Raw genomic sequence first — 22,842 nt, 5'->3', positions numbered from 1 at the left:
ATCACATAGTATGCTTGTTTCTCACACTTTCAACTTCATTATAATATCTTTTTTTTTTTTCCTTGAGTTTGTGCTCCAGAGCTCAAGCTTTGCTTGTCTTAGCTTACCTGTTTAAATAATAATGGCATAAAAGTAAAAATGTGGGCTTCAGAGCCCTTCCTTCTCTTTAAGGTCTAAGCAGGAGCTATGAGTAGCAACATGTGCTGTGGTTCTACAACTGTTTAGCATATCACTAAGCAGCATCACAATCAAAGGAGATTGTTCTGCAGTCTTTTTTCACGCTACTCATTTGTCCCAGCATCTCCCCTCTGCCACAAAAAGTTCAAGTAATCTCTGTCTGGTTCACCATACAGGCACCTGAAAGCTGCATACCACAAACATAAGGATGAATAGCCATGTGTGAAGGACAGGTGGGCTGGCCTCTTTCTGTTCTTACTGTGAATTTAACAGTCTGTGCAATTTTTACATCAGGAACCTACTAATCTTAAAGGGATCCCTTAGTCTCACGTATGTAAAGCAACATCCACTGGTGCGTGTTGACTAGGATTCTGAGGCATAAGCACACCGTCTTGTATTCAGACTGTAGTTTTGTGTAAGGAAGGAACAAATTCATAAGAAATCTTGAGTAGGAAGTAGGTTGTGGGGACTTTTTCAGAATACCTAAATTTTTCACATTTATCATCTTTGCAGATTTTTTGAAATTGTGATCATTGATTGTAACTGTGCATTTCAGCCTGTCTGGAAACTGGTGTTCAGGAATTGTCATAGCCAAAGGGAAGCAAAGGACACTGTTCAGTCTGCTGATTTTTGGATTTCAGAATTAGTTTTGCCATTCTCTTCTTAGTTTATATGCATATAAAGTTTATAAGTGTTAATATTGCTTTTTTTTTTTGATGAAGCTGTCCTGCACTGAGTTTATGTAGTGATTGTCATACTTAGTAAACAAATACGTGTCCAGAAATACCTGGAAGAAATAGTATAGCTGAGTAAGCTGTCACGTCCTTCTGTTGAAGTATCTGTTCAAGTCCATTGTTTCAGCTCAAGTCATAAAGACATTTCTAAATCACTTCAGAGCAGGATCGTGGCCTATATCTCTTGGATACCAACAGTGTTTTTCGCAAAATCAGTAAAAAAACATTAAAATCTGTCAAACTATTTTGTCCTGTAACAAGATGGCATTCTAGTACGGCAGCCTGTTTTCTAACTACATTTCACCATTTACAGGAATATGAACATTATTAAATTTTATCAGTTATTTCTTGACACAAAAAAAAGTGGCTCTTGCTGTCAAACGTATTTAGAAAAATTCTGGATGAAAGTAGAATTTATATTCTGAATGAGTATAAATTCATTTTCTGTCTTGAAAATAATGTTATTTCTTGAAGAAAACTGGTAGGTTTAGCTATTTAATTTTTAACAGAAGTGGAGTTTTTGGTTTTGTTCCCTCAGTGTTCCTTGGTGACTTGTTTGTACACCAGAATATTGGTTTGGATTTGCCTTTGTATAATTCATATACTTTTGATCAATTCCAACTCATGCCCAATTATATTACACTAAATTAACATAATTCAACAGATGTTGATATTTAAATGTTTTCTGGCATTCACATCTCGGACAGCTGTCTTAGAGCTTGGGGAAAAGGCAAACATTTAGAGTTAAATGCTGAACATATGCTTAAATTACTAATTAGAAACAAGAAAAAACAATGCATTATCCTTTCTGAGGGCAGTAGGCCTCTACTACTAAATTTTTTTGAGACTCAGTTCACAGATAAAGTGCACAAGTGACTTGAGATTGGGTATCAAAACATATGTAGTGATGTGAGTTTTTGTGTTACATTGTGTTTGCTAAAATTATGTAGGTCTGGAGTTGAGTGTGTGGATGTGTAGAGTTGAAGTAAATTTTGAATGACTACTGTGAGTGAATGACACTTAAAAATCCTGAAAAAAAAAAGATAACAGAAAGGAACATATTAGGATATAGCATTAGGAGATGAGGTAATCCTATGAGGGTCAGGGGAGGATTATATTTTTTCTCATAATAGGATTGTATTAAGGTTTTCAATAGTATAGGTATGTCACCCTTATGGTTAAAGTTATGTTGTGAACAGATTGGTGGAGTATGAAAGGAGTTTGATAGAGTTGCATGGTTTTATCACATCTGTTTAAGATTTAATAGAAGGAAAATAAAGCACATACCTCTTCTGGCTCATGTAATGTTTTTTGCACTTATGGAGTCAGGTGAAGCAATCTGTTCTATAGATGATGTCATTCTTTAGACAAGTCTGAAGAAAAGCTTTACTATTTTTAAAGGATGTGGAGAAATCAAGTGTAGAACTGATTTCACCTGAACGGTGTTTGAGAAAAGTGGTACTACAAAGAAATACATCTTCAGAAGCATTAAAATAATAGATACACAGTATATGCATTGTATTTCATTATTGTATTGCCAGTTCTTTAGCACCGAGTGAAAAGTTTTTGTAAAGATGTTTAACTTTTGTAGACAAACCAATTTGCAACATTACTGGTCTACCACTCTTAGCCAAAAGAGAAATCTTTCTAATACGGTCAACACTCTACTGTCCTTTCTACAACCTTGAGAAAGTTAGCATGAGGGAGTATGTATGAATTTGTTAATTATTTCACACATTAAAATAAAATAAAGCAAAATTGAGATAATTTTTTACATTTCTGATTTCCAAGAATCCTTATACAGCATGTCACCAGTGCAGCTTTCATAGGGTCTACAAAAGCCAGGAAATTCTGATTTACTGAGAGAGTTTGGTGGAAGTAGAAGTACATTATGTACAGCCTGAGCACATGATCTCAGTGTCCCATTATCAAATGTTTTGTTGTGTTTTTTTTTTTTTCTGGAAAAAATACTCAGCTGAGGAGCTGTACACCAGAAATGCAGCTATTGCAGTAGCTTTGGTGTAGACTGTGAGTGTTCTGGCATTTAATATGCTGACTTCCCAGGTTGCCACCAGGCACGCATGCATATGATATGTTTCTGTAGCTAAAGACTAAATCTATTGATTTTATACATCAATTTGACATAAAGTCAGGTAAATTTGTAATGAGTGAGGTTTATCTCAGACACTCTTAACAAAACACTGCTTGATTGTTTTTCAAGATTGCCCTAAACAATAAATACAAAGATGTAGAATCAAAATCTTCATTGTTAAAGCAACTGTTTTGTTCACTCTTTCTTAGTTGTCTTCAGCCACTCCCCAGAAATGTTCTCCTCAAAGTAGTGACGTGTGCACCTACTGGAAGTGCACTTGTGCTATACATGTATTAGAGAGTGAAAAGTGTGGATGCCTTCTTCACCATGGACACAGAGCCATCCCTCTCTCGCTTGTCCACAGGGCCCATGCATTACTGCATATTCTCTGGCTGTTCAAATGGAGACCAAAGGTATGGTCTCCATGTTTTGGCCAAGTTGTGCGCTACAAGCAAAAGAGGAAGTCTTTCCTTATAGAACTCCTTAGCTATTGTGTTTCATATAGCTTTCCTCAAAAACAAATGTGCCTTGCATATTTCATTGTGATATTATTAAATCATTGTGCATGTTTTTCGTGGTCATACTGAGATGCATACTGGGGCAATGATAAATAGTATTTGTTATACCTAGATAATTCCAAATAGTCTTCCCAAAGTTACAGCACCAGTTGCCTAGTACGTGTATTTGATGTGTTGTCTGTTGATCAAGTCCCTATTTGTGGAGACTCCAATGGAAGTGTAATTTTGTGTTCATCTTGGCTAATTAGCTGATAGGGACATGTAGAAATACATACGTAACAGAAATTTTAGTGATGTTTACCTCTAAACTGATCAAAAACAGTTCAGTGGATTGCAGATGCTCTTAAAACCATTGTCTTCCTCTTGTGGAGATTTAGGAAGGGAGGTGCAGTATGAGGTTCATGCAAACTCTCCTGTTTAAGCACTGCTAATGGATGCACTTCGGTTGGCCACCAGATGCAGCAGTCTCTGCATTTAAGCCTGTTTGCATTACAAGTCCGTTCTATGTAACGATATGAGATCCGTTTGTGTGATATTTGTGTGCAAAAGTTACTTGAATAATGGGAGGTTTGCTGGAATTATTCTTTCATTTTAGTAAGTTGAGCTGTTCCACACATTTCATTTTTTAATCAGTTTATTGGCTTGCTTCTGTTATTGTCCTGGAGTTTTTTTTCATTTTTATCTGCTGCTGGGAGTGTTGCTTCACAAGCTCCCTACTCAGTTTCAGTTTATGAGAAATTATGTGGTCATTTCAAGCCTAAAGCGAGTCATGGTCTTCACTGCATTCACTCTTCAATTATATCCAGATTCGAATCTTTTTCATAGTTATATTCTAGTATTGACCGTGTCAAGGAGATTTCCCCTTCAAAATAATTCTCTCAAGTCCCTTCTCAAATGCAAACCAGTCTTGATTTACTGTGATCTCTTCTGAAGGAGGTTCACTTAAAAACTTTACTCTCCAATAGCTGAGGCGTTGAGTGGCGATAAACTTGCAGAGTTCTACAGCCATCTGCAGGAATGCATTGATAGTGTGGCAGAACGGCGTGTCACTATTTACTGTGCATTTGTTCCTCAGGTGAGAGAGATGTTAATTGGAATATAATGTGTAGGCAAGTATTGATCGTTACTGATTCATCTAATTGTGATCTAGAAATCAGAAATCAGGCATCTTGAAAACATCATCGCAGTGTAACAGCATGCAGCATAGGATTTTTCCCAGTTAGATTGCAGGAATTTAATAAATACCATTAAACAAAAAACACTTACTCTCCCACATCTGCCTTTGTTAGTAATCAGTACTTTTATGCGTTTTTGACACAAGCAGTACATAAAACCATCACCTCTGTTACTTACAAGTAATCTTGGCAATGTCATAGTATTGTCTGGTAAATGGCTTGACAGTAAATATACTAAGGGACGAAATTAAGTTTGCCTTCAATGATGTTGTAACCATCAGCGCAATTACAGTGCACCAACAAAAGCAAGTGCGCTGATATCAAAGTATTCCAGCTTGCGAGGAAAGTGACAGCTGCTAACAGCAGACAGACAGAGTAAAGTGATCAACAGACATATTGTTGCAGTGAGACATATACAATAAGCATGCAAACATTCTGTATATAATAAACTAGTACCCGGAGTTCCCCAAATTGAGATGACAGTTTTGCTCGTTTAGACCATGTCAGTAATGCATGTGAAGCTGCTTGCTCTATAACGCTGTCTTCACTGTCCTCTATAACATTGTCTTTGTTGATAAGAGGCAATGGGTGCAAGCTGGAGCATAGGAAGTTCCATGTGAATATAAGGAGAAACTTTGTCACTGTGAGGGTGACAGAGCACTGGCATAGACTGCCCAGAGAGGTTGTGGAGTCTCCTTCTCCAGAGACATTCAAAACCCACCTGAATGCATTCCTGTGTGACCTAATCTAGGTGATCCTGCTCTGTCAGGGGGGTTGAAATAAATGATCTTTTGAGGTCCCTTCCAACTCCTAACGTTCTGTGATTTTTTTTGTGGAACAATTAGTGAATTTAAATAGGAGTTGTCTGGGGAGAGGTTTGTTTTGTGTTATGGTTGGGGGGTTGTTTGTTTTTTGTTTTGGTTTTTTGCATGGGATGATAGTGATTACAGAGTGATGTAATAAACCAGAGATACAGAACTTGTATTCAAGAATATCTGCTGTCCTACACCCAGTTTATGTTGTATTATCCTTCCCAGTGTCTTGGACCCATGAACTTTGATAGTAGCAAAGGTGGAAACTGCTAGTGAAAGAGTTATGAACCACTTTGCATGCTTGTTTGCTCAGAAGGTGGGTTGCAATTAAAGCAGTGCAGCTTGTAGGCTCCCCGCAGATCAGATGTTTATTGGGGGAATGTAACCAAATGGTCTATTGACTGCAAAGGTCAGGGAAGATAAAAGTATGACATGACATAATATAACCTGTGTCTTAGAGAGGTGAATGTAACTTCAGAAAAGGCACTCATCAAAGATATTTACTTATAGAGCTATGAAAATACAGAAAACGAGGTTGTGTTGTATTGGCATGGATGTTTGGGGAGTGGAAAGAGACAGTTGGAGGCATATGTACCATAGTAAGGGCAATTACCTTCAAAGAAAGGCTAGGGAGACAGCAGCTGTTTAAGAAGGACATAACAGAATTTCAGACATTTGTGACAAGAATGCATACATGCTTGTGAACTACTTTACATGTCACTGCTTCTGTGATACTTTCCTGCATCAAAACTGTTTTTATTGTGTTTGTTATCTCAAGAGCCTTTTGGTTGCTGCTGCCTTTCCCACTCTGTATTCATTTTTGAGGCTCTTATTTACCACATAGAATGGAGAATTTAACCATGGTGAGCAAGATGAAAAATGAATAAAAATTGACAGTGGCTTTTCCAGTGTTTTTGTTTAGTATGTCAAGGCATGACACAACAATAATAAAAACAAATTCTTGGCATGCTAGTGTAAGTTCACACCAGCCTGGCTTTTGCAGCCCTCTTATTTCCCTCTGCCACAACTTTGCCTCTGCTATGACACTTGCAGGCCCGCTCGGCCATGGTGCAGCTGATGCCCTGTCCATGCTCATATTTTTCTTATTGACAGTGAGTGTTCTTGCCAAACGCCAGGGACCATAGTCACATCTGTTTGTCTCCCAAGCTTGTCTGAGGCTGCTTGGGAACACTTTTTATCCAGAGGGCAGCTTTAACTAGGCCTAATACTCTGAAAAGCCTCTATTTGTAAATGCATACAATGAGGCGACAAGTTCCTGTTGTCTTTCCTTTAAAATTATTCCATTTGACACTGCTTGCTCCAGTCCCTGTCACCAGCACGTCAAAAGCCAAGTTTTCAGGCAAGGTGGTCTTAACAAGTTTTATTTTTTCCCTAATAAAATGCCTAGCTTCCCTCCAGAGCACTATTTATAAATGATAGCTGGAAGCAAGCTAGGGGTAAGTAAAGAGGAGTCAGGCAAATAGCTTTCTTCCCTTCTGTAATCTGCGCTCTTCTGATTTAATGCTAAGAAACATTATGCTGAACTTAGCCTTATTGAGGGTCAGAGTTCTCTGTACTTTATAATACCGCCATTATAAGCATTTCAAAACGTACTGTGCAGCTTCAGAATAATAGTTCATTTTGTCTAACCTCCGCTTCCAGGACAGTGATAGTTCTCGTCTGTTCCTCTTTAAAAAAGTAACATTAAAAAAAAGCTTTTTGTTTTGCTATGATCTACATTGACAGTGCATATCAAATGCTAGGACCTGGCGAAAGTAAATGCCACTTCAGAATCACGATGTGGCTTAATGTTTGGTGATAGTGGCCGTTAAACTGGGGCTGACAAAGCTTAATTGGTGTTCTAGCATATTGTGGCTTATTTGTGGCATACAGGATTTTCTACAACAAAGAAATACCCACTCTAACCTTGGCTGGTAATCGGGTGGTTGTGCTCGGCAAAAGCAAGAGATTCATTTATGCTGAAGGAACAAGGCTGCCTTTCAGATGCTCATTGATTTTAAATTAAAAAGTAACTGCTATGTTCTACATGAAGGGTGACAACAATAACAAAGTAGTCCTTACTTAGTGTTATTTGTTGCAACTCCATTCCCTGTGCCTGGAGGAAAAGTGGGGAGACCCCGGTACCATAATCTTACGGATCAATAATCTAGATATCTCAATGTAGTGTAACAGATAATCAATTCTGGGTAAAATAACTCAAATGCTGCTAGCTGTTACTGCTGTGGCTTGTGTCTTCAGGTTCAATTGCCTGACTTTATTAATTTTTATCTTTCATCCTACTTGTATTCCTGGCGACTTTCTCCCTTTTTCATTCAGAAGAGAAAATGAATTGTTGCGCGCTGTTTAACATATGATTTGCCACACAACTTATCCTGCATGTTTCATACGAATGTTATATACACCTCTTAATATTTTTCTCTGATAATTATTTCCCCCTGTTGTATTTCTTTGTTATTTCCACATATTAACTTACTTTATTGTACAAGCAATTATGAAAGGGTTACACTTCTTGATGTCTTTCTACATTTAGAACTTAAATTTATCATTGCGTTAAAATACTAGTTCAACAGTGTTCAGTTTTCAGATGTTAAAATAGGATACAATTTCACTTTAGAAAAATTGCAAAGAAACCATCTATTTTAAAACAAAGCCCATTAAACAGCTGTTGAAATAGAGGTTCACTAGATGAACCTAGAATGCGCTTCTGTGTGAAACTTCAATTTCTTGGAATATTTTACTATCTACATACTGGCACTGTATGTTTTTGAGAGAGATACGGAGAGGATTGTATACTGTCACTTTTGTCATCAAGACATTTTTCTCACACATTGAGCAGATCTGAGGCTTCTCAACAATATACAACCATTTGTTACTCATTTAGAAGTGGCATAGCTTTAAAAAGTTTATAAATGCAGTAAAGGCTAAGTCATATATACACAGTGCAACCAGATCCCAGGAGTGACAGCATTACTGTGCTACAGTAGGCTCTCAGGTATGATTCTGAGCTTGTAGTTTTAGCAAAATTCACTGTGCTACTGTGGTAGGAATCACAGTTCTCAGTAACATTTATGGACAGATTAAAATTATGGAGATTAGAAATTACTGATTTTTTTTCCCCCCATTCTCTTCTAGTTTAAAAGAAATGCCAGCTGCATATATTCCATTCTACAGGCAGTGTACATTGCTTTTAAGAAAAATAATATCTATAATTATCCTTTAAGATTCTGTTCCATAATTCAGTATTTGGGAATTCCAAATGTACCCTTGTCTGTGGTATCTGCCTTCTAATAGCTGGCTTTAACGCAGTAAAATTTGCTTGTTTGCCATCCTCTGCAGCTCCACCAATTTTCAAGTCTCCAGGCGTAAGCTCATAATTGTTTAATGAGTACACCAGATACCATGCTTCTGTGTTACCATTCTCACAACTTGCCACTGAATTAGAAAAGGATAAATTGGTGTGCTATAAGTTGATTTCATGTACCTTTGAAGAGTTTACTGCTTCATGTTTTCTGCTTCATTCTTCATCTTACCTTAAAAAAACCCCTGATTATACCTTCATGTAATAAATGTTGTTCTGACAGTCAGGCGTTACTAGCCAATTGCTAACCTACCGACAATATTGTGATCTCTTTAGATAATTAATCTTAGCTATTTCCCTGTCAGGAGCAACAGTGTTTTTGTTTTATGTTGAGCTAGAAAGATTGCCAGTTTTGAAAATTAAAAAGCATTCCCTTTATATTATTCATTCTAGTAACAATTTATGATGCTGTGTTTAGATACTGAGCGGTTGTCAACATACATAATTACGCTTCAATATAAACAAGATTGGTGGCTTGGCTGTGCAGCTTTGTCTTGGTTGAGAATGTTTTGATATAGGTTCAGATTATAGAAGCTGTGTATTTATGTGATGGTTTTCTTCCTTTGTTAATAGTTTTCTCCTATAATTACTTGCAGGCAAACCAGTGTACATTTGGGATCACTGTGCATGGGAGACATCAAACGGAGAAGGAAAGCTGCTCCCCTGCCAGGACCCACAGGTAACCAATTTCCCTGGGACAGAACACAAAACACAAGATGTTAAATCTCTAAATACAAAGCAGCAGGTCAGTGACCTGGGGAAATGCTTGACAAATTCAGTAACTTTCCATATAACTTCAGATATGTGCTCTCGTTATTTATTAACAGGGATCAAGAAATAAATACACACTCTTAATTCTCCCTAAAACATTTCCATTTTCTAGTCCTTTGTAGCATGGCACTTCTTAAAGAGAATAAATCTTTTTTCATATACGAAGAATCATAGACAATAAAGATCACTGCTTATGCCTGCTTCAAGCATTACAAGGTGGAATACATGAGGTTTCTTTGTCTGAGGAATGTGTATGAATACTCTAAATGCACAGTGAAGATAGGATATGAATTCTTGGGCAAATAATTGAAAATGTGGAGATAAGGCTGTGAAACACCTTTAAAATTAGTGCTGTAGATTAAATAGGAAGCACTTGCAAGCACATTTCTGAAACATTTTTACAGATGTGAGGTCACAACCATTGGATGCATTTTGCTGCTGTCACAGTTATGAAATGACTTTTTCAATACTCAGCAGTGATATATAGGACATTCATCAGTTTGTTGTATTAATTATATATGTGTGTGTGTGCCTGTGTGAGGCTTTTAATATATTGTTAATATGGAAATCTGGATTCTGTGTCTTGATCATATATCAATTACTGTAGCAACATATGCAACACATACAATTCTTCAAATATATCCTAAATAGATGTCTTTAGAGAAGCATAATATTTGTATTCCAATTGAATTCCCCTTCCTGAAACTTCTTTGTTTCAAACCTCAGTGGCAGAGACAGACCAAGAATAATATTAAAAATGTTATAAAAGCACCTTAGTGGCAGCAGTCTGGAAAAAGAGAACGTATGAGTCGCCTTCTAAGACTCTGACCGTATGTGAAGTGAGAAAGAAAAATACTTAATGGCTGAAGAGAGAATAATATAATTATTTCTAAAAGGTGATTTTCATTTCACAATTTTCAAGTACTAGAGGATGTCTTTTTGTACTGAGAGGGTATGAAGTATCATGAAATTAATGTTGTTATTAATTTTACCTTGGGCTTTCAGCATTCAGTGTTTCATTTTATGAGCTGGCTCCTCTGCGTAACTTTGCAAAGCCAATATTTTGATACTAAGGCAAATAGATTATGTGGTCATTCAATGTTATGTATATCTGTACTTACAATTTTAGAGATTGTGTTGCCCACAAAATTTGCCTTTGTGTGGAGAGCAACAGAGAGAACAGATAAAGGTGTCATATGAGGTACCTTTTAATTAATGTGTGGGTTTTTCTAAGTTCAAGGTAATTTGGTTCTGGGCAGGAGGGTTGAGAATTTTTTCTGTGTTCTTACAAAAGTGGTTTTTTTTCTGCTTTCATCATTTAACAGATTTAAGCAAATAGAAACTTCGGCAAACTTTGAGCAAACTTACACAACAAACTTGTATTTTGGCAAATCATTACAGTTTTCTCACAGGGTAACCTTCCTACAGCTAAATCTCTTTTTATCCATCACAGGTTTTTGTCAGTCACATTGTTTGTCAGTCTTTCATACCATCTTTTGCAAGAAACGGGTACCATTTAGAATGGAAATATATTTAGAAACATGGATTAAAATGAGACTTTGCTATTTGAGTGTGCTACTTTCAGTAGTTTTTGCTAGCTAAGTTATAAGAACAGAAGGACTAGATGTTATGTAGAAGATTTTCTGAACTTTTTTGTTGAAAGAATAAACAAAAGCTGCATATATCCATGAGAAAAAGTTGGAAATGAAGCATTCTGCTAATAGTTTTCCATATCTGACATCACAGTAAAACCTCAAAGGCTGTCTGTTAATGAGTCATTAACTGCATACATTTTCTTGAGCTTCACGTGCTGCAAACCTACCAAGAGACAGTATTTTCAAAATTCTCATCTGCTTTTTTTGACTAAGTTACATCAGTAAATTATTTCTTGTAGCACTATGCACTGTTGAAAACAGTCAGTCATTTATATCTTGAGCTACAGTAGTATTGAAGAGAACAACTGGGGATCCTAACGAAGTATCGAAATATGTTCTCTGGTTTTGAGTCTCACAAGGGTAGCACCTGCTACTTTCAGATACCTTACAAAGCCAGGGACTTCTGTAGCTAGCAGTGTTATTGGTTAAACATTTATTAATTGTGACAAGAACACCCAATTTATTTCAGTACTCCAGCTTATTTACTGCTCTTTCACCTTTGTATTTTGTATTGAAAAAGTAAAATGAATATTGATAGAGTTAGATATTGATTTCTAAATTTATAGCCTGTTCTCAGCCTCAAGTCAAAGTCACATACCAATAGGTTTGTGTATATTAGTAGCAAAGGATGTAGATTTTCTTGTACAGCAATGAGAAACTATTGAAGCAAGAAAGTTTGAGCGGCATAGAGCCATTTTATGGTTTCAAAAATGTCACTTGTGAAGGTGAAGGAAAGTTGTGTTGAAAAGCAACGAAGAAAATAGGAGAATACATAGGTATGGGTTGTTAGGACAGCAGAGTCCTATTCTGCCTTTTTTAATAAGATAAATTTTCTGGTTTGTGGATGCTTGATCTAGCCCCATCTCTTCGGTTATCAGTTTATCAGCTAAAAAAATACTAGGAAAAAGTCTTTATTTCCTATGATTTCTTTTGAGAATTAGTGGTTGTACATTATAAATATCTACTTTTCTGCATGACTTCTTTTATGAAATTAGTATTATTTCTGTGATTCTAGTGAGATGTAGGACCAGGTCATTCTCAATGACTTTATGCCCTTTCTGACTATCTCAGTGGTAGAGCATTTTCATACAACACTGACTTAACTTCACTGCAGCAATACAGTGCCTGCAAGTTTGTATAAAAAGCTCTCACACAGACTAATACATTATCATGGAAATAGCCCCACCAAAACTGGTTCCAGTATTAATGAAAGTAATAGGAAAACAAAAACAACAAAAGAATTTGTATGCAGGAGAAAGAGCATTCTCTGCAAAGTATTGTTGCTATTAAATGCATGCAATGAGAATTTTTGCAGTAATTTTATTCTTAGATTACCTGGCTTGTCTCATATCCAACCAGTAGATGCTACAGAATTTTAGTGCCGTATTCATACACTGAATATGCATTTACCCCAGCTATTTTCCTACTGACTCTGTCTTCTGTACAGGCTTTTCCCTCAGTAAGCTCCTGTTAAATCCCCAAGATGTTTTAGATTTATATTTATTTAATTAAAACATTCTGAATATTAATTTTTTGAAAAATTCATAATTCTGCTTCACATCTATGGGATGTTAACTTAATTTACAGAATGTATGAAGTTTGAATCAGAGCAAAAAAAGTTACTTGGGTACCTTGTAAACAGCCATTTATTTCTGTTTGAAAACAACCTTTTTGCTCTGATGTTTGTGTAGTGTGGTTTACAGTTCGGAGCAGAGTCGAAAACCTACAAAAACTAATTTTAAAAAGACAAAGATATCTTGTACTTAAAATACAGAGAATGGGCATATAAATATATAAATTATAGTACCTGTTATGGGTACTTTAATACTTATATTTTGCTAAAGCAAATTTCAGATATCATTTTCTTTATCTAGTTGGCATGTTGCATGCTACACTTCAGGCTGGTACTGATTGAAATGACCAAGTTAAAAGTCTCATTTTAAAGAATGTGTTTTAATGAAAAATATGACAGATTCTTAATTACAGCAGAAATACTGAGCACTGCTATAATGCCATCATGACTCACTTTAACAAGGTAATCAAAAGGGTACATGTTTTCATTCCTTTTTAAAAATTGCCAACGGAACAGCTAAGCAAACTATTTTGCTGATGCTTAATATGTCAGTGATTAAAAATCAGACCTGAATATCTGCAGTACCAAAATGATGATTTGAAAAAGATTGCGATTACACTGTGCTAACAGAGGTGGCTGAAGCTAAGTTTGTGGTGAAGGTCAACTTAGTATCAGAGAATGGATAGAGTTTTGTGTACTTGGATGAATTATCAGTAAATTTCCAAAACTTTAGACAAACTACTACTACTACATGCCCACTTTATTTTTACCTTGATTGACTGCTTTTCCGTATACTAAATACACAACTCATAGACAGAAATCCCTTTTCACAGAGCAATACATCGGTGTTTGTTGTAACACTTGCCCTTGTTGTATTGCCCTATTTCTTATCCTTAGACTACCAAAGTCCTTTCTGGGATACACAACATACCTGCTTCTTTGTCCAGCATATGGATACTCTTTCTTTTTTTAGTTGGTTTCTGCTGCAGATTAAATTTTGAGGCCACCTTTCTGGGATTTTTTCAGGGTGTTTTGGGTTGGGGAGGGTTATACCATATTGTCTCACTAAATCTCTTTTAAAATTGAAAGATCACAAAATGCCATCCCCCATTGGAAATTGTTGTCCCCGTAGAGCAAAAGATTTCTCATGTTGAGCTGAGTTCATCGGTTCAGGCAGGGCTCCTTACTTATAAAGTCCAGAGTAATAAGGAAAGTTCTGGAGCAAGCTTCCGAAGAAAAGATCCACAGTGCAACAAGAACTAACCTTATATTGGGAATTTGCTGGTGGATTTCTTATTATCTAGAGAGAAGTCAATATTCTTCAGACTGTATACACAGCCTAGAAAAAAACTTCTGGTTGATACAAGAAGGCTGTCTTTTCTAAATGCTGCCATCTTCTGAAATACGGAAGGTTTAAAAATAATTCCCCAAATTACTCTGGGAGCTTTTCCTAATGTAGCTACCTCTGGTTGTGGAAAGTGTTCGAAGTGTCTCCACTGGGAGTTGTACTCAATGATCCTCATGGGTCTCTTCCAACTTGAGATATTCTATTATTTTATGGATTTTTTGGACTTCACTCTTAAGAATTCATAAACCACCTTAATAGAGAATATCACCAATGAGAGCATCCTTAAAGATAATATGTATGAAATTTCTGTTCAGAAAAAGGTAAACCAGCTTTCGCTTTCCCTTTTTTTCCCCAAGTTCTAAAGGCTTGTCTCATTAGACAGTTGTATGCTTGAGGAGTAGCTTTCCATGAAACAGAGGTGTCAGTTAGGATACTCATCCTCCCGGTCAGCTATCTGCTCTGCAAGTTCTGCTCCACCAGGTACCATAATAGAGTGGTTCCCTAAAGGGAGGAGCTGGCTTCGTTACACATGCAGTTTGTTAGAACCATCATGTTTTCAGATGGGCTGTTGTACATCATGTTGCTATCCTAGAACTCGACCAAACAAAGCAGTACCTGATATTTCTGTCAGACTGCTTTAGGTTGGTAATACCAAAAGACTTTCGATAACCAGAGAGCATCTGGGAGTTAGAATGTGCAACGAGGAAATACATGTAGTTTTTCCTCAGTCTTGTCCCAGATCTCCACAATAAGCTCTGAGCTAATGATGACTAGTTTTTCTTTCTCCCGAGGGAACGGGGAGAACTGATGCAAATAGACCCTGCTATGGATTATGCAAAAGTCACTTTTCTTAAAGGTTTGTTAGAATGACACTTACTTTTTGAATAAGGAAACAGGCCTATGCATAAACCTGATAGCTTTATTCAGAAGGGTGTTTTTCGACTTCAAGAGGATAAAATACCTGGTTAATATATGAGAAAATATTTTCATAATGTGAGAATATACAATTCCAGTGCAGGCAAGTTTGGGTTTCTAAACTTTGTGAATGGTAGAAAAGTTTCTGATAAAAGCTGTTGTAGATACCTGTAATACTCTAGATTTCATAAAGATTTTTTTTTTTTTTTTTTTTGCTTTTGGTTTCTAATACAATGAGGGGGAAATCTTATTTTTTGATTGGTAGAAAAGTTAACCATTCAACCTGTATCTTAACACTGCCAATGCCAAAGTAATAACTATGATTTGTGGTCTGATGTCTTCGTTACTGATCCAGTCATCACAGTGAGTGTTGTTTGCACAAATAAATAGGTAAATGGTTACTTAGCCTGTAGTAAAAAATATGCAGCTGTATTTGCCTAGTTCCAATGATTTCATTTTAATTAATTAACCTTCATCTTTAAGATAATTTGACAGAATATAATAATCCAACCGCATAGGTACAGAATAAGCAATAGAAGTGGAACTTAACCTCCAGTATCCTTGAAATCCATCCCAGCTTGGGTTAGGGTTAGTCAGAACTACTGTAGTGTGTGTACCCCTAATATCCATTTCATCCTCGTTTTTTCTGCTTAAATAACAGCGACTGAGCTGTCCATTTTGAGAGTATTACTGTGACTTAAAACCCTTCCCTGTGGGTGTAGTGTAGGGTTGCAAATCTTTTTGTAAAAGTCGGGGATTGCTTATCAGAAAGGAGCAATTTTGCCAATTTTTAAGAGGTTTGAGCAAAACTTTGGAATGGTCTTCAGTAAGAATGCTGCTTCTGAAATGCTGCTCAGTGATGGCAGTCTTTCTGTTGGCATAAACTTGACCCACTTTAGACCCATGTTACAAGAGACAGTCATGGGTATGTAAGAGATTCCCTTTATGCAGGGATAAATAGGAATCTAAAATTTCCATCTCTTTGCAACCAGTGTTATTAGTAGCAAAGACTGAATGGGCAAGAGGATACACGTCTCACACTGTAGTCTGATAAAGCATGGAAGGGGGGGAAGAGCACCTACAAATCCAGTTCCAAGTGATCTGTGATAGTAGATGACTAGTTGAACCCACAGCTCACTGTCTGAATTTTCATCTGTGCGTGGATTTCTGTTTATATCTTTCCATTTAAATCCTTTTAAGCTGATTTAAATTTAAGGTCTCTACTGCAAGAAAGGGTCTATCTACCCACACCGTAACTATGCAAGAATACTTTGAATACCCCTTGAACGGGACAGTAGGAGTGAAACTGAGGCAGCGCAGACATTATCAGGATTCTGCTGTGGTGGCTGGATTAATAATGGAGGTTTCCAACACTGGCTGAAGTTATGGATCCGTTTTCTCTGCTGTTTTTATCTTTCTGCTGGCTAGAATGAAATACAATGCAAGCAGACTTAACCTGATCTGTAATAATCCTAAGGTTATTGTTTAGACACTGTCTTAGCTCAGTGTGAGGGATACATAAAAGTCTGGTCTAAAAATGCAGTCTCACATATTTAGCCACGTAATATGGCATTTTCATAACTGCTTTTTTCTTTAGCTCTGCAGCCATAGTATACTGAATTTTGAAAACCACCGCAGGTACTTGTTGTAAAAATCACAGTATGGCTGTCAGCTATGCTCATGATGTTGTCTGCACAATTATCCAAAACAGGTTTAACAATATAAACACCCAAGCAGTCTGATTCCCGTTTTGTTAGTTACAGAGAGCTGACATAAGGCGCACTACAGCAATATATTATTTTGATTACATACCTTGTAAAATTGTCTCATGTGTCAGGCAGGATCAGTCCCTACTGTTCTGAGCTCATCTGTCTAGTGAGGAATCAGAAAAGAAAAAGAATACATGGAATATTAAATGCTTTCAGAAAATGAGGGCGGAAAATGCACTAGCTTTCAAAGTGAAGCAGCATGTATCGTTTCTCCTTCCATTGGCTGTTTATCCAACATCAATACAACACTTTAGGAGCCAAATTACTAAACAAGCTGCCAATTAGGCTTGCAGTCAGCTGGATAGATTAGTGGCTAAGAGAGGCAGATACAAGATTTTCATCTCTTGAGCCAATTACGCAAGTGAATTACCATCCACAATGCTCCTTGGAAGATTTGAGGTAGAAAGACCGACTCTGCTGTGATAGACATAAGTGAGATCCTGGGTAGGGGGTAAGGGTTAGCAGGCCATGTATTGCAAAAATTACCCAAGCAAAAAGAGATCCTTCTAGGAAAGGATTTAAAGGATTTAAGGCTGCTGGGAGCGATAGAAGAGGAAATAATAGTTGTGGTATGCTCTGCAAAGGCATTGCTGTTCTGCTCACAAGTCTTAATCATATAAAAGAAAGATGAAAGGCCAAGACTATATTTATGTACAGTGTCATTTTCTCAGAACTGTTTAAAAACCCGTTTTCTTAACATCAAAAATAGTCCAGTGGCCAGAGATGAAATTACTTCAGTATGCCTTCATTTGTTTCTTACAACTTGGGGGAGGAGAGGGGCCTTTTCTTAAATAAGGGTTATTTAAGAGATTGAACCTAGCTATATTGTGATTTTATTCACAGTATAAACCAAACATGTTTCATGTTAGTCTTATCCAGCAGTTGGACCATACAAATATTGTTACAATAGCGGTTTATGGGGCCACTGTTCCTTTATTATTCTAGAATAAACGATAACCTAATCGATGAGTTTTTAATTTTTTAGAAACATTTTGTGAATAAAATAGATCTTTTGGATGAAAACTCTGCATAGGCTTATCTGCTTCCTCCTGAAGATGTTGTACACCAGTATAACATCATTTCTTAAGTATGAGGCAAATCTAATACCTGAACTTTTGCAAGCTGTTGTATCTAAAAATGATTAAACAGATGTGGAGCCTGCAGCAGCATTAGACCTCTGATCTGATTTTAGCTTACAGATGGAATTAAATTAATTCATGGCAATCACTGTAAAATCAAGGGTATGGCACTGAATGCTAGTGCACTGTTTAACCAGGACATACCTGTCTCAACAGCTGTTAAGAAAAAAATTAGATACCTTTATTTTTTCATTGAAACCTGCCTTTAATGCCATCATAAATATCATGGCAAAATTAAACAAAAATTACGAGTCTTTTGTTTTCTCCTCCACAGTTTTGCCTCTTTCTACTCATAGGTTCCGTATTCCATGTATGGACGGTCACATGCATAATACGTGTGGCTATTCAGAGATGCAGAGGTTTGAGCATCAGCTGCCTTTGGGTTTTTTTGGCTGGCAGTATTGCCAAGAGAAGGAACATAAGTCTTTTTGAGCAAGTTTCAGTCTCTCAGTATTTGCTCCTCACTTATGTAATGGCAGCCACTTCTACATGCAGACTGCGTATCTGGTAGGTCAGGAACCAAGTTGTTACGGTTGCTAAAAACCTTTTCAGTCTCTAGAAAGGAGGAGTTGCCTTGCAACTCTGCACAGGAGTTGCCTACAAATGGTAGAGAGACTTTCTTGTCACTCCTGGAACCCCACAAAGCCTCACACAGTAATAAATTTTGGAAAAAAAAAAGTGTCCCCACATCTTTTCCTTAATCTGATTCTGCATATTTATTTTTTGTGAGACCGTGCAATGGGTTGATTTTGCTCTTGCTCCTGGGTGGGTCGAGACTGAACACGTCCCAGAGGTAGCACGGCCGTTTTCAAGGCCAGTGTTCTTGGACTGCTCTCTCTAACGGGCCCTACTGGCTAGTCCAAGAAGTGCCGTAGGCATGAATTAAAAACTGAACTTGAAGATGAATATTGCAAGGACAATTACTGCTTTTAATTAGAAAATAAAAGCCCAAAGCGCATGAATGGGGGTCAGGGGAATAGCACACAGTGCTGTATGACTTTTAAGAGCTCTCTCCTATCATGCAGTCAATCAGCAATGCAAATGTTTTTTCCCCCAGTTGATGATTGGTCATGGAATGGAGGAAGAGGGCAATAGCACTATCCATATTCTGACTCTAATAAAGTACATTGTGTTAAAGAGAAATTGTTCAAATGAAAATTGCAGGAATATGAAAGACAGATGTAGATAGTATTTATATAAAACCTGACTATACTGTAAAAGAATGGCCTGCCTATATTATTTTTTTTTTCCACAATGAATATAAGACCTTTCCATATTCGCTTCATTTTCAAGAAGGAGTAATTAGTCAATTAGAGAGTGTTGGGTGGGGGTTGATATTTTGCTTATTCTCACTGCAGTACAAATCTTCCAAACTTCTTTTGGACAGTATATGCTGTTTGCCCAAAAGTGGGTTATCAAGCCAAGGCTTTTGGCAGGTTTTCTTTGTTTTCTTTTGTTGCTTTGCTTTTTTAATCTCGTGTTTTATAAGAATAAAACAGGACTCTTCAGGAGAGGTTTGCCTTCTAAAAGGAGATAAAAATGTGTACAATAGATTGAAAAATAGATATACATTCTAGAAGTATTTATATGTCTTTAAAAACAAAAAGTATTCCAATTATCCTGTCAGTCACACACCCCAAAAAAAAAAAAAAAATGGGGGGGTAAAGAAACACTGAGCCATTTCAAAAAATATCAAAACTAGAAACAACAGTTTAACAAATAACCCAGCAGGGTACGTATTGTTCTTTCATATATCTCTTTTGTGAGGTTTCTCTGCCTGTCTTGAGAATTCCAATTCATACAGAAAGGTAAATCTGTTACAGGAAAAGGTCTGTGGGATTTTCCCCAAGAAGACCAGCAAAAAAGCTGTATATGTAGTTTCAAGCTATGCCTTGCAATAGTATTCCAGCAACATTGCTGACTTTTGCCTAAGCAGCATTGTGAATGGTTTACTATTTCCAGTTCTCAGATGCCTCTTCCCTGTTTGGTGGAACTGATATTTTCTTCCAAGTTTCCCCCTTAATTGTTCCACAGACATTCATTGGAACAGTGTTCAGCTTCTTATCATCACTTGTTTTAAAAAGTGGACCAAAACACTATGAGGATTTTGCCTGCAAGATTTTCTGGAACTTTTGTTGAATAGTAGCCTTTTTTTCTTTCTCTTTTTTTTTTGAGTTAAAAAGTCTAACTAAGACAGTTGCAAAGTCTGCGTTGTGTATGCCAGGCAGTGTCAGGGACTCATCTGTATGAAAATTGCCTCTGCCTGTGGGGGTCTGAAAAGAAAGGAAGCCTTGGACATTGAATTTTGTGCTGGTCAGTTCAAGAGGAATCCTCTTGGGGACTTGGAGACTGCTAACTTAAAAGCCTTTATTTTAAGCCTGGCATTAAGAATAGCTTCAAACCAGTATTAAAGGATGCCTTCTCTCAATGCGTTTCCCTTTTTCTTTGACTCAGGAGCTGAGATACTAGGAAGCTCTCTACCTTTTATGTAGTCAGAGTTTTACTGAATATGGAGAGATCTATAGTGGATAATGCTGGAGTACTGTAAAAATCATCGTGAGGTGTTTAATGTGCAACTCTCATTTTGAACTTTTGTCTCAGTATGCGATTTCCACTGTGGGTCTTTGCTTTGTGTGTGTGCAGTAAATGAGGCTTTTCAGAAGTGCATATTTAACTTTTCTGTTGTTCTTGTTTAGTAAGTTAGTATAATGATGAGCCAGCTGCTTGTCCATGGTGAATTGTTAATTCAAGGCATTATAGCCTTCAAAACCACAAAACCATAGTCGTCTCGTACAGTATTTTTCAGAGTTGCAGGCCAGAATAAACAGGTAGAAAGTTTAAGAGATCATATTTGAAGCTGGGGACGTGGTGGGGTGTTTTGTTTTGTTTTTCCTGTTGTCAGAAGGGAGGGAGATGTTGAGCAAAGCTGAAAGCAAAACCCGGCTGCCTACATGCACCTGCTTGTGTTAGTTCAAAACCTTCAGCCCCTTCACCTTTGTTTGTACAGTGACTTGATAAGTTTTGCTGAAGATTCTTGAAAAAAATACATTTGTACAACTCACGCAAGACAGTTATATATGTACTGTTTCTGTAGCAGCTGCAATTGCTTAATCAGAAATTAATTTGTTGTGTTTTCTTGAAAGAGATCTTGAGCATTGATAAATATTGAGAAGAATGGGAAGGTGGTCTTGATAGTATGACATGCCTCAGCTTAGTAACCGTATAAGACAAGAAATTCAGGTAATCTTACCAATGTAGGGATAGGCTTGTGCAGGTGATGAGTGTTCTTTGAGAGTGATGTAAAATCCACTGTCCTGGAATGTATAAAAGATCTGTAATGATATTTTTCATACCTGAAAACTGAGTGATGCTTTAAAAACGTTAAAAATAAAGCAAAGTGTAAGGCTGTATTGTTTAGAATCATATGCAGTCAGGTGGTCAACATGTGCACAGACAGCCTGTTCTAGCAACCTATTAGATAAATTAGTAGAATAAGAAGGTTTAAAGCTTTAAGGGAGATTATCCTGCTCTTCTCCACATGGCAGGCAGTGCTGATTAATGCTGTGTGTTTCTTTAATCTCAGGGTTTGTAGGTGAAAACACCCAACCAATCCCAGAAAACAACATTGGAAACAGGATGCTTCAGAACATGGGCTGGACCCCTGGCACAGGCCTTGGACCAGATGGCAAAGGAATGGCAGAGCCCATACGAGCCATCCAGAGACCAAAAGGACTCGGACTTGGATTTAGCTGACAGAAATGCACTCTGGCTGCCCAATGAAAACAAAAATCGAAATTGATTTAAAAATAAAAAAAAAAAGAAAGAAAAAATATTTGAAAAAAGCCAAACTTACATTATTTGTTGTGATCAGCAAATCCAGTTATTCTTCTCTCAAAGATCACTGAAGTCAATGTGCTTCACATTAGCTACACCAGCTGCAAGGTACAGCCACAGTGACAACCGGCATTTGAGTCTTTAACGGTGCTACAATGTACAAAAACTTCTACTTTTTTATTTTCTGTGGTCTTAAAGTTTGTATTAAGCATAAAATCCAGTATATACACTTTTTTCATGAAAGCTTCTGACACAGCAGGTTTTGGTATATAAGCAATTTTTTCTTTTTTTTTTTTTTTTTGTAAATATAATTTCATCTCAAGAGTCTTGATAAGATTTATTGAGGAAAATAGAACTTTTTACAGCTATTATGTTTTCCCCTTTTTCAGACAAAGTTTCCAAACCTGGTATTTGTAGTCTCTAACAGTATTTGAGGATAAGCTGTCATTTTGCCCATAAGATACACGCATTTCTTACTGGAAGGTGATACGGTATGCAATTTTGTACGAGAACATGAAAAATGGCTTTGTTGTCATAGGAATGCCATTCCAGCACCATTATCTGGCAATGTATCACTGTCTTCCACATTCAAGATCAAAGGGAAAGCTTTTATACTTGTTGTTTTACATTTACAGAATTATCTTTCTTCAGCAAATATTTCTAAAATTTAAAGTTTATTCAGACTTTGGATTTCCCTTTATATTAATAATCCTCAGTGTTTCCACACTTAGGAATAGTTTCAGCTTTGAACCAGGAAATTGTATTTTAAAGATGACTGTCTGTCAGTGTTTATATTCTGGAGTATGGTGTATTTTAAACAATGCAGTGTTCAACATCTTGTTATCATTTGGTTTTTGGTCGTGCTGGTGCCAATGAGCCACAACCTTTAAGGATCATGAACAGAAAAAGGGCAAGGAGAAGCAGGATTAGGATGGAGGAAAGGAAGGAAGA

At 36.9% G+C, this 22,842-nt stretch overlaps 1 protein-coding gene across 1 annotated transcript in view; it reads left to right on the top strand.

Moving 5' to 3' along the window:
- The window catches only part of GPATCH2 (G-patch domain containing 2), a gene marked incomplete at its 5' end in the record, with an annotated part of 114,117 nt that extends 92,071 nt beyond the window's left edge, over window positions 1-22,046 (top strand). The window contains 2 exons of the mRNA XM_084261096.1: window positions 9,484-9,566; window positions 21,641-22,046. Of these exons, the coding sequence (XP_084117222.1) occupies window positions 9,484-9,566; window positions 21,641-21,810 (253 nt within the window). The 3' untranslated portion in view covers window positions 21,811-22,046. The remainder of the gene's footprint in view (window positions 1-9,483; window positions 9,567-21,640) is intronic.
- Window positions 22,047-22,842: the final 796 nt, after the last annotated feature.

Source organism: Gallinula chloropus (genome assembly GCF_964237585.1).
Source record: "Gallinula chloropus genome assembly, chromosome: 3".
NCBI lineage: Eukaryota > Metazoa > Chordata > Aves > Gruiformes > Rallidae > Gallinula > Gallinula chloropus.
The sequence above is the reverse complement of the archived record's forward strand: the minus strand, read 5'-3'. Positions and strand labels throughout refer to the sequence as shown.